Source organism: Heteronotia binoei, chromosome 1 (genome assembly GCF_032191835.1).
Source record: "Heteronotia binoei isolate CCM8104 ecotype False Entrance Well chromosome 1, APGP_CSIRO_Hbin_v1, whole genome shotgun sequence".
Lineage (NCBI taxonomy): Eukaryota > Metazoa > Chordata > Lepidosauria > Squamata > Gekkonidae > Heteronotia > Heteronotia binoei.
This window is the reverse complement of record NC_083223.1, coordinates 259,770,891-259,783,879: the sequence shown is the minus strand read 5'-3', so window position 1 is coordinate 259,783,879 and position 12,989 is coordinate 259,770,891. Positions and strand designations below refer to the sequence as shown.

At 46.5% G+C, this 12,989-nt stretch overlaps 1 protein-coding gene across 3 annotated transcripts in view; it reads right to left on the bottom strand.

The window, feature by feature from the left end:
• Nucleotides 1–5,037, bottom strand: part of MACROD1 (mono-ADP ribosylhydrolase 1) — a 710,025-nt gene extending 704,988 nt beyond the window's left edge. For 2 of the 3 annotated variants that reach the window (XM_060254702.1, XM_060254709.1), the window contains exon 1: nt 4,595–5,024. In XM_060254702.1, the coding sequence (XP_060110685.1) occupies nt 4,595–4,853 (259 nt within the window). In that variant the 5' untranslated portion in view covers nt 4,854–5,024. Of the gene's footprint in view, nt 1–4,594 lie in introns of all 3 variants that reach the window. The other variant, XM_060254716.1, reaches the window with a different exon arrangement.
• Between the last annotated feature and the right edge of the window lie 7,952 nt (nt 5,038–12,989).

Below are 12,989 nucleotides of genomic sequence, written 5' to 3'. Positions count from 1 at the left end.
GCATTCCTCTTGATTAAGAATTCTGAGGAACTCAAAAAGCTTGCTATTTTACACTATTTCCGTTGAACCCCATGTAAAGGCCTTGTGTGATAGTTGGCCTTCATCGTCTGCAAAACCACTCTGTGAACATTTTTGTCAAAAGTCAGGCTGAAGAATATCATAAATGTCTTTTTGGCTTCTCTCGTTCATCCCGCTTGCAGCCAAACGGCCCAGTAAGTGACTGTACTATATTCTGGCACCCAGCCTCTGTCTAGCAAAATCAGGCCCAAGGGCTCCAAACTCTCTGCTGCTCCCCTCGAGGAATGGTTGCTAGGCAACTAGGCCCAGAGCCCTCTAGCATCCATTAGCGATTACTGGAGCGTCACCCTCTACAGACACCCAAAAGGCTGTGGCATCCTTGCCCTCTGGCTGTGATTGCTAGGCCCCGCAGACAGTGCCAAGATACTCTGTCATCTGTGTAAGAAGTCACACAGAAGGCCTGTAGCGCCATCACTCTCTGTTACTAGGCCTCATCCGAAGACTTCATATTCTTGTCACCGTTGTGAGGAAATCTGGTAAAGCTCCAGGTGCAGCTGTGTGAACATTCAATACATTTTGCTTCCACCTATACATTTTGCTTTGGCCTCTCCTCTGCAGAGCCCAAGGCAGCACACATGGTTCTCCTCTTCGCCATTTTATCTTCCCAACAGCCCTATGAAGTGGGGTAGCCTATCAGTGTAATTAGCTAAAGATTACTCGAGGAAATTTGAACCTAGGCCTCCTCACTTCTTGTCTGACATTTTAACCACACCAGCTCAGTTCTCCCAATCTGGGGCACTATTTCATTCTAACAGTGTTGGCCAAGCACACTGCCCTACAGAAACTTGTGTTGTCAAGTTGTCAACTGACATGAATTTATCAATCCAAGCAGAATTTCAGGTATCTTGACATAAATCAGAATAGAAAGGCTGGTGGGGAAAAGGGAGGGGGAGAATAAACGTTCAGAGCATTCAGGGTTACTTCTTCCTTAAAGGTTACTTCTCCCTTAATTCCAAAGATATTTCTACCCCCTTTTTTTAAAAAAAAGCTGCTTCCTCTCAAAGACAGACAGCCCCTCTGCATATGCAATCTTTTTAGCTCCATTCTTTTCTAAACAGAAAAAAAACTTTTTTTATAAACTAGAAAGTACTTCAGACATATTCAGATACACTTTGCCTTTAGTAATTTTTTTTCTTAGTAATTTTTTTTCTTGACAGGAAGAAAACATGCTCAGAAGCCCAACTTGAAAACAGCAATTTGGTTTTTTTAATGCACAAAACAGAAATTGGAAATCCTAAAGCTGCGTTGTCTAAGCGTTGCCTGCACCTCAGTCAGACAACTAAGGCACACTTCCTTCTCACGCAGGACTACAACTAGGCCCCAAAAGCCCAGTTGTTAGTTGCCCTAACTGAGGGCAAAACTTGTAGAACACTACTATATTTAACGATATGGAGGCTCAGCCACACACCAATCAGAAGAGCAGCAGAACTAGAAATTAGGGATACCAGACCCGACCCCACATTGAGGGCAGGGGTCCCCTGCTGCCAGGCCCCACCACTCCACTGTCAATCAGCTGAGCTGTGTGTGTGTGTGGGGGGGGGAAACGTACTCCTTCCAAAAGGGAAGGACATTTCAGCGAAGTGCCTACGTGATTTCAACATGACCCAGAAGTGACATAGGCATGTCAGGGATATTGGGTTGACACTCTGGTTTTGGCACAAACTCTGTGCAGGGCCGGCCCTGCCACTAGGCAAGCTAGGCAATTGCCTAGGGCACTGGCCTTCTGGGGGCTCCGACTTGGGCCTCCATGTGACTCAGTGATGTTATCAGTGCTGGTGGGGGGGGGGGTGCCAGAAGTTAGCCTTGCCTAGGCTGTCAGGCAGTCTAGGGCCAGCTCTAACTCTATGACAGATGCTAAAAAACAGTTTTTGCCCCAACGTCCCAGATGTGTCTACATCACTTCCAGGCAATGTTCCCTCTAAACTGAGTTAGCATGAGCTAGCTCAGATTTTTAGCCTCCAGCTCACACATTTTTGCCCTAGCTCAGGAAGGATGACCCCAGAGCACAATAATTTATGCAGTAGCTCAAAACTTTAATGCCAGTAGCTCACAAAGTAGAATTTTTGCTCGCAAGACTCTGCAGCTTAGAGGGAACATTGCTTCCGGGTCATGATGAAGTCACACAAAAACATCACTGAAACATGGGATAAACTCCAAGTAAGAGGAAGAAGAAGAAGAGATTGCATTTATAACCCACCCTATACTCAGAGTGGCTTCCAATCTTCTTCCTTTCATCTCCCCACAACAGATATCCTGTGAAGTAGGTGGGGCTGAGAGAGCTTCTGCTCTTGAGAGAACAACTCTGAGAGAACTGTGACTGACCCAAGGTCAACCACTACACCAAACTAGCTCTCCCCCACTCTCCATCCCCCACCGGCTGCCCAGAGGGACTTGGCAACCCTAGAACGAGCAATTATATCCTTTGGGGGGGGGGTGTCAATATCAGGAAGAACATCACTTTGTAAACTAACCCCAAAGAAAACAAGTGTCTGATGAGGGCTGAATATATTTCAGTAGTATCTACCGCTGAGCGGAGTTGAAAGTCAGTGGTGGGGAGGTAAAACTAGCTTGCTAAATTCCTTGGACGTAAGAACGGAGGGGGGTAGTGGAGAGGGAAGGTACAGCCCAATCTCAACAGATCTAGAAAGCTAAACTGGTTGGGTTACCAACTCCAGGTTGGGAAATTCCTGGATATTTGGGGGTGGAGCCTGGGGAGGGCAGGGTTTGGGGAGGGGAGACCTTAACATGGTATAATGCTATAGAGTTCACCCACCAAAGCTACCATCTACTTCAGGAGAACTGATCTCTGTAGTCTGGAGATCAGTTGTGATTCTAGGAGACCAGGCCCAACCTGGAAGTTATCCATCCTATAAACAGACTCAGTATCTGGACGGGAGACTACCAAGGAAGTCTCTAAAGAGTCAGTCCGTGGCAAACCACTTCTGCTTCTCACTTATTCTGAAAGCCCCGTTGAAGAAGAAGAAGAATTGCAGATTTGTACCCTGCCCTTCTCTCTGAATCAGGGACTCAGGTTGGCTTACAATCTCCTTTATCTTCTTCCCCCACAGCAGACACCCTGTGATATGGGTGGGGCTGAGAGAGTTTTCACAGAAGCTGCCCTTTCAAGGACAACTCCTACGAGAGCTATGGCTAATCCAAGGCCATTCCAGTAGGTGCAAGTGGAGGAGTGGGGAATTGCCATACAATTTGCAACTTGACAGCTGTTATGTATATAAGAACATAGGGGAGAGGGATTTCCAGAGTTCACCTTTACACAATTATTTATCACCACCCTTGATTAGTACCTAGAAATGCAAGCCTCCAGGTGCCCCAGAATTACAGCTCATCTCCAGGCTACATAAATTAGTTTCCCTCATGAAAATGGATGTTTTGGAGGGTGAACTCTATGGCATTGTCCCCCACTGAAGTCCCTGTCCTCCCCAGGCTCCCATCTCCAAATCTCCAGGACTTTCCCAGTCTGGTTCTGCAAGTCATATCCCCCATCCCCAGCAGCAGCCAGGAGGAATCTGGCAACACTACTAGTACCAACACGACTGCCCACCGACCTGAATCTACCCAGAATCCTGTACACAACATGCAGGAATTTTGCAGGCAATAATCTAGATTTCCCTGAAAACAAACTGATGCAGAAAGATGTCCAAATTTTCTCACTGAGGATGGGAACGTTGAAAATCACTGCTCCACTGCATAGTTAAACCATGCAGTTTCCTTTAAGGGAAGCCAGAACAGTCTGATATACGGACAGACCTATTCATTAGCAGAAGTACTGCGCAGGTTTATAACCCTGATTTTTTCCCTTTTTAAAAAAAACAGACCATAGGCTAAACATCGCCTGTTTTATTTCTGTGGCTCAAACTCCTACCATAGGCCCAGCCGCAGGGCCAATTTTTAAAAAAACCCATACCTATCTAACTCCAGTGTATGCCCACCAAAAAAAAGTCAGCTTCCATTTGCCCTAGCATCAAAAGAACTGGAGTTATCTGACCTAAAAGTCTCTGGGAGGGGCTGTCCTAGCCTGTCTCCTAGGAGACCACTTAGGTTTCCCAGGATGCACTGCAAGACACCTTCAAGCACAAAGGGCTAAATACCCATAATTCACTGCATAGGGACAACACAAGCCAAGTTCTTGGTTCAGTCAATGCACACAGACAATTCCCAAAATATTTAGCCATGTCACTGGGGTCAGGGTTTTTCTGCCCGCTCCCCAAACTCTCACTATGCCACCTGCTGCTGTGAGCACCGCAGGGGAACTAGGAATATGGTGGTGAAAGATACAGTTAAGTTCCCACAGATATAGTCAGCCCTATATAGATATATATATATATAGACTCTATTTAGTGCCCACTTCATGTCGGCCTAGCAAAAGACAGCTGCGCAAAGATACTGGAGACTTGAACTGGAAAAACTAGATGCGGTCTTAGCACGGGGGGCACTGCCACATTAACAGACGCACACAGACACACCCGAGCCCCCACATCTGCCCCCTCTCACTTACATTTGGCCTCCTTCCAGTCAGTGGACGTGGTCAGATCCACTTTGGCTGCCATGGCTAATGGAGCAGCTGTCCAGCTCCGGATGCCCCTTGCAAAGACCCACTGGGCTGGCAGCCTGCAACTGGGGATCCCGTCTCCACTACACCCCCCCTTCCTTCCACCACCTTGCAGTGCTATAGGGCAGCTGCCCCACACCCTCCACAACTTCCCAATGGCTCCAGACAGCCTGCTGATTCGCAGGGACAGAAGGAATCCTGGCATGGTTGCAAGACTGCAGGGGAATGCACTGGGCAGCCGGCCTTCTTCTCTGGTTGGCCTTTCAGCCGGCGAGAGAAATTCTTCTCCCTTATTTATAACACCTGGTATTTAGGTGAGAGAGCGGGGAGTGGGGAGTAGCGTGGCTAGCTGCTGCAGCTGCTGCCACAAGATGGGACAAGGGGCTTTGACTGCTAAGCCTCTTCCCTCCCCTTGGAGGCACAGCCTTCTGGGAAATGTAGTTCTGCAAAGCCTCCTTCCTGGTCTCGTGCTCTGTGCTTTTCTGCGATAATGAAAAACAGAGCCAAACAACCAGCAAAAGCAATGCAAAGCGCCTCCGGTTTTGATTTCTTTCACTTATAAAAAAGAAAAGAAAATCACTAAAGCAGTCATCTCAGAAGAAAGAAGGCCAGTGCAAGGGAAAACAACAACAGCAACAAATTATCGCTGTTGCCTTAGAGTCCAGGTATTCAGCCTGAAATGGATTCTCTTGGCTGAATGCCTCTTAAAGAGAAGCCCTGCATATTCTAACAGCCATCCACTCAAAGGCTTTCTCTCTGGAGAAGCCAAGCCTCTGCAGTGTTTTCCAACCTTCGCAACCATGTTCTCAAATATAGTTAGTTACCTGTGCAAGCACTGAGTTGTTACTGTCCCATGGGGTTATGTCACATCGTGACATTTTCTTGGCAGACTTTTTACAGGGTGGTTTGCCATTGCCTTCCCCAGTCATCTACTCTTTATCTCCAGCAAGCTGGGTACTCATTTTACTGACCTTGGAAGGATGGACAGCTGAGTCAACCTTGAGCCCGCTACCTGAACCCAACTTCTGCCGGGATCAAACTCAAGCCGTGAGCAGAGCTTGGACTGCAGTACTGTAGCTTACCACTCTGCACATGGGGCTCATACTTTTCATATAACCATACGAGTAAAAGGGGCTGACGTTGACTCCCTTATGAATAAGCAGCTGATGAAATTCTGAGAGCTGCAGCGCCTACCGGAACCTGGGCCACCACATCTGCAGACTTAGCTAGCGGCTTCTGACTTTGTAATCATGCTTTCCTCATACCCAATTGCTTGAAGTCAAGCTACACCTTAAGCATCTGTAAAGCCTCAACTTTAAAAAGAAGGGGGGAAAGGAGCTTGGAAAGGCTGCAGTTTTGAGGAGGAGGTAACCTTTGCGGGGCAATTTTTTGCCAGAAATTTTTCAACTAAAAATCATCTCCCCATCACCAGGGGTACAACAAAAGGAAATCAGGCCAAGACGGGTCTAAAGCTGTGAAAAGGAAGTGTCCAGTTCTGGATTAGTTCAGGGGATTCGTGGCTTGGTTTTGTAGGTTCATGTGCCTGACAGCTTCAGAAATCGGGGGGGAGGTACAGTTTTTCCCCACATTATGAAAAAACTGCTCCTCCTTTGTTGGTGTGACCTACTGGTCTAAATTTAGGTAAGTTGCCAAGACACCACCCAGCCAAGTCAAGAAGGCAAGCTTCTATTTATAGCTGAGACACTAATCTCCTAGCATTCCCTCCACTGCCCAGAAAAGCAGAATAGCCAGAACAAAGGGTCTGCAGTTGCAATTGGTGTTTTTTGTAGCCTTCCAGCCCCCTATCCAAGGCACACAAATGACACCAATGAAAAATTAAAAATGTTCATTCATAAGCCAACTTGATCTAATCTTAAATAAGCTTTGTAAATCATCATTACAAGCCCAATATTAAATTTGCCTGTATTTATTTACAATATTTATATCCCACCTTGCTCCCCAAGGGGGGATCTAAAGCTTCTGACATTGTTTTCCTTTGCACCATTTTATCCTCACAACAAACGCTGTGAGCTAGGCTAGGCTGAGAGCATGTGACTGGCCCAAGATTACCCAGCAAGCTTCCATGACAACAGGGGATTTGAACATGGGGTCTCCCGGATCCTAATCCAACACCTTAACCATTCTACCACACTGGCGTTGTGATCACAAAGGCCATAACAACTTTCACTAATGGCTCCACCTGTCTTTCTCCATGGGACCCAAGGCGGATTACACAAATCAGCAGGATCGACACCCAGGATATTAAAAAAAAAAATGCAATAGACCAGGGGGTTTTTTTTTGGGGGGGGGGGTTGTTGTTGGTGGTGTTTTTTTTGAGCAGGAACGCACAGGAACGCAGTTCCAGCTGGCCTGGTGCCAGGGAGTGTAGCCTAATATGCAAATGAGTTACTGCAGGGCTTTTTCTACAAAAAAACCCCCTGTGCACAACAGTGGTGGCGCCAGGGGGTGTGGCCTAATATGCAAATGAGTTCCTGCTGGGTTTTTCACAAAAAAGCCCTGCAATAGACACTTGACTCGGAGAGATCTGGGAAACCAGCCAGAGGTGAAGCACAACCTAAATATTCACCAGCAGCGTTCTGTGTAAGCTGTGAACAAAAGTTATACTTCATGAACTACTGGCATTAAAGTGGTGAGTGAGCAATTTGGCTACTGCATAAATTAGTGTGCTCTGGGGCCTTCCTTCCTGAGCGAAGACAAAAATGCATCAGCTGGAGGCTAAGCAACTATGAGTTGCTCACATTAACTCCGCTTAGAGGGAACACTATACAAGACATTAAAGAGAGCCAGTTTGGTGTAGTGGTTAAGTGTGCGGACTCTTATCTGGAAGAACCGGGTTTGATTCCCCACTCCTCCACTTGCACCTGCTGGAATGGCCTAGGGTCAGCCACAGCTCTGGCAGAGGTTGTCCTTGAAAGGGCAGCTGCTGTGAGAGCCCTCTCCAGCCCCACCCACCTCACAGGGTATCTGTTGTGGGGAAGGAAGATAAAGGAGATTGTGAGCCGCTCTGAGACTCTGAGATTCGGAGTGGAGGGCGGGATATAAATCCAGTATCTTCTTCATCTTCTTCTTAAACAAGAGCAAAAATTACATAGGAGGACCCTACTTTCAAAAATGGACAGTGAGAACTATACACAGCAGTATGGTCCAGAGTCCACAGCTATCCACCCCAGGCCTCTCTCTGAACCACACTGTGACAGTGCAGCACTATTGGTGGCAGAAAACCATCAAGTCACAGCTGACTTATGGTGACCCCATAAAGTTTTCAAGGCAAGAGACGTTCAGAGATGGTTTGCCATTGCCTGGTCATGACCCTGGTATCCCTTAGAGGTCTCCCATCCAAATACTAATCAGGGTTGACCCGACGGCTTCTGAGATCTGACGTGATCAGGCTAACCTGGGCTATCCAGGTTAGGGCATAGCCCTATTACCTGCGCAAATACCCTCTTGAATCATTCAGCTTCACATAGGTTGTGGAAAATCTGAAGGGTGGGAGCCTTCCTGACCTCCTCAGGCAGACCCTTCCAAAAAGTGGGGGCCACAACAGAGAAGACACCTAAACCGGCAGCTGTTGATTTTCTTGTTCAAATGAACAAAGCTGTTGTTGCGGAGCATAGAGGGAGACACAGTCCCAAAGATATGATGGACCAAGGCCATGGAGGACTTTGTATGCGATAGCCAGCCAATACCTTGAACTGAGCCTAGAAACTGATGGAGCAGCCAATGGAGTGACTGCAGAATGGGATAATGCACCCTATATCTGGTAACATCACTCACATATCCTTGTTTGAACAATCATTTCATAGAATCATAGAATTGGAAGGTACTTCCAGGGTTATGTAGTCCAACCCCCTGCACAATGTAGGAAACTCACAAATACCTCCCCCTAAATTCACAGGATCTTCATTGCTGTCAAATGGCCATCTAGCCTCTGTTGAAAAACCTCCAAGGAAGGAGAGCCCACCACCTCCTGAGGAAGCCTGTTCCACTGAGGAACCGCTCCAACGGTCAGGAAGTTCTTCCTCATGTTGAGCCGGAAACTCTTTTGATTTAATTTCAAACCACTGGTTCTGGTTCCACCTTCTGGGGCCACAGAAAACAATTCCACACCATCCTCAATATCAGGGGTCCCCAACCCCCGGGCCAGGAACGGGTACTGGGCCGCAGCCTGTTTGCAATGGGCTGCGCAGCCTTATCCCCCCCCCCCCCGGCAGCGCCTCCTCCTCGACCCCTTTTTCACCATTTTGTCCAGGGAAGGGGCTGTGAAGCGCCTTTCAGGCCTACGCCCCCCCCCCCCCGTGGATCAGCTGATCAGCTGGAAAAACCGCCGCAGCAGCGGCCCTTGCCTCCTTCCGGGGGGGGGGGTCGGCCTGAAAGGAGCTTCAGGGCCCCTTCCCCGGCCTTAAAATGGTTAAAACGGGGGCAAGGAGGAGGCAGCAAGGCTGCGCTGGGGGGGCCAAGGAGGCAGGAAGAAATATGGGAAGCAGTATAGATCCAAGTGGGCAGCCATCTTGGTCTGAACCAGTAGAACAAAGTAGGAGTTAAGTTGCACCTTTAAGAGGCGGTGAGGTTGCACGGGGGGGGAGGAGGAAACGAGGGGAGGAGGAGGTGGCAAGGCTGTGCAGGGGGTGAAGGAGGGAGGAGGAAACGGGGAGAAAAACAGGGGGAGGAGGCATCGCGGGGGAGGCTGAATTGGGTGCCCCCACCCTGCTGGCCCTGGGGCCAGTCCCTAGGGCCAAAAAGGTTGGGGACCACTGCTCTATATGACAGCCCTTCAAGTACTTGAAGATGGTGATCACATCACCTCTCTGCTGCCTCCTCTCCAGGCTAAATATGCCCAGCTCCTTCAATCTTTCTTCATAGGACTTGGTCTCCAGAAACTCAACACACTTAGGAATCTCAAACTACGTGTCTTCCAGTTTGCAAGTAAGTTGGGTCCCACATGCAACAGTTACATTTCATTTCAAGTGCAGCTAACATGTTTCTTCTTTTTTCACATTGTTCCTATGGAATATATAGCATAACCCGATAGGCATTTACTCAGAAGCAAGGTCTAATGTATGCAATAGAGCATCTCTTGGAAATCCCTGGGCCTAAGGAGGCCAAACTTAAAACAACTAGGGAGCTGGCCTTCTCTATAAAAGCGCCCCAATGGTGGAACCAGCTGCCAGAAGAGGTGCGGGCCCTGCGGGACCTCAACCAGTTCCGCAGGGCCTGCAAAACTGCCCTCTTCCAAGAAGCCTTTAAGACGTAACCAGAATGAATATTACGCTGCCTGGATAAATAAAGACTGTAGCACCACTGTATTGTTTTAGCTTTTTAAAACTAATTTATATTTGTATTTATATTGTCGATTGATTTTATCTGTTATTGTGATATCATGATATCGTATCATGTCTGTAAGCCGCCCTGAGCCTGCCTTGGCGGGGAGGGCGGGGTATAAATAAAAACTTATTATTATTCCCAGGTGTGCATAGGACCACAGCATTGATAGTAGGCAGTGCTTTATACGTTTCACAGCATTAATCCTCAAAGAAGCATCATAAGATACACCAACAATGCTTTTAAAATGCATTTTAACTAGCTAAAGCTTCAAGGGTTGCCATTAAGAACATAAGAACATAAGAGAAGCCATGTTAGATCAGGCCAATGGCCCATCCAGTCCAACATTCTGTGTCACACAGCGGCCAAATATATATATATATATATATATATATATATATATATATACACACACACACACACTGTGGCTAATAGCCACTGATGGACCTCTGCTCCATATTTTTATCTAACCCCTTCTTGAAGGTGGCTATGCTTGTGGACGCCACCACCTCCTGTGGCAGTGAATTCCACATGTTAATCACCCTTTGGGTGAAGAAGTACTTCCTTTTATCCGTTTTAACCTGTCTGCTCAGCAATTTCATCGAATGCCCACGAGTTCTTGTATTGTGAGAAAGGGAGAAAAGTACTTCTTTCTCTACTTTCTCCATCCCATGCATTATCTTGTAAACTTCTATCATGTCACCCCTCAGTCGACGTTTCTCCAAGCTAAAGAGCCCTAAGCGTTTCAACCTTTCTTCATAGGGAAGGTGTTCCAGCCCTTTAATCATTTTAGTTGCCCTTTTCTGAACTTTCTCCAATGCTATAATATCCTTTTTGAGGTGCGGCGACCAGAACTGCACACAGTACTCCAAATGAGACCGCACCATCGATTTATACAGAGGCATTATGATACTGGCTGATTTGTTTTCAATTCCCTTCCTAATAATTCCCAGCATGGCGTTGGCCTTTTTTATTGCAAACGCACACTGTCTTGACATTTTCAGTGAATTATCTACCATGACCCCAAGATCTCTCTCTTGGTCTGTCTCTGCCAGACCATTTCTGGGTTAGGAAATTCCTGGAGATTTGAGGAGGGCATGGAGCCTGGGTATAGCAGAGTTTGCAGACAGGAGGGGCTTCAGGAGAGTTTGATGCCACAGAGACCACTCTCCAAAACATCAGTTTGCTATATTTGGAACAGATCTTTGTCATGTGGAGTTGAATTCTGGGAGATCTCCAGCTCCATATGTAGGTTGGCAACCCATGGTTGCATGTGTTACTTAAAGGAAAATTGGAGGCTCATGTTTGTGCAAAGCCACTGTTAAGAAAGGCTTTCAGCCTGAGCATCACACAATACTGCAGACCCAAAACATATGCTTAATTATAATTATCTGAAAAAGTGTGCAAGCACACGAAAATGTATACCTTGAAATAAAACTTGGTCTTAAAGGTGCTACTGGACTCCAACTTTGTTCTGCTGCTTCAGACCAACACAGCTGCCCACGGGTATTAAAACAACTATATAGCAAAGTTGGAGTCCAGTAGAACCTTTAAGACCAGCCGAGTTTTATTCAGAATGTAAGCTTTTGTATGCATGCACACTTCATCAGACGAAGGAATGGTGTACAGTCAGCAGAGTTACATATAGCTGGTGGGCAGTGGTTAAGCATGCAAAATGGTAGTTATAATCCAATAGCAAAACAGTGAAATTAACAAATTGAAAGGACATTTGGTCTGGATAGCATCTGCATGTCAGAATTGAAGAAAATTAACACTGATTTAACACTAACACTAATTTATAACACTATTATTAAATATTTCCTAACACTGATTTATATACATATATATTTATAAATCTATTTGTTTATTTCTGGAATTATTTTCCAATTTTTTCTAAACTTACTTGCCTTGATGTGTTTTGGAAATATTGAAATACTTCATAATCCTAAATTGTAATAATTGATCATGTTCAGTGTAATATGTGCATACCATACTCTATGCTAAGCCTTTTTGGTTTTGATAACTTACTGCTCCACTTCCCTTCTCTCAAGTAATAGTGTTGTATCCTGTTTAATATCAATAAAGTTTGAAAACTGGGGGGGGGGGGGGTAAGAATTGAAGGTGTTCCATAGCAATAAAAGCTGTCTGTTAATTGCGCTCTGGTTTCTTAAAAGTCTGGGTTAAACTGAGAACTATTTTCTGGAAGGGTTCTTGTTACCTAATTCACTTTTTAACATGTAGCACTGAACTCCAACTTGGTTCTATTGCTTCAGACCAACACGGCTAGCCACCCGGATCAAATTAATTAAATAGTTAACATTACTTTCAGAATAAATCTAAAGGTACAAATAAGGGATATTTGAAAGAAAACAGCTTTTTGTGGGCACGCGTGAAAACAGCACCTGAAAACGTGGGGAACGGAAACACGTATCAGCACATCACATCCAACAAAACCAGCGCGAGGGGAGGAAAAACCTGTATTTTCCGGTTACCTCTTTTTAAAATGCATAGCGCTGACGTCACCCTTTACGTCCAATTGAGAGACTGCAAAAAAAAAAGAAGTAACCTGAAAAACCAATGGAAAAGATTTTTGAGTGAACCGGCACGAGGGAATATCCAACCAATAAGCTTAGCGCTCGATGACGTTTTATCCAATATCGTCCAATGGGACCTTAGTCTGGCTTTGCTCAATGAAATGTAAAGGTGGATGCTTTATTAGGGACAACCCACTCGTCACATCACGGCCAATAAGAATCCAGGATGCCTTTCCTAATCCGCCCCCTCCCCTTTTGACACAGGCAGACGCCAGTCAACCTCTTTGACCTATCCGGCGAGTGACGGGCACCCTATCAGCGCGAGGTGTAGGCGGGACGCTGTCGAGCCAAGGGGAGTAGAATTCTCACCAATGAAGGCGAGGCGAGGGCGGGGCCGTAGAGAGTGCTGGAAAGCATGCCCTATGAACGCCTCGCCGAGGCGGGGGAGGGGCGTGTCCCAAGGGGAG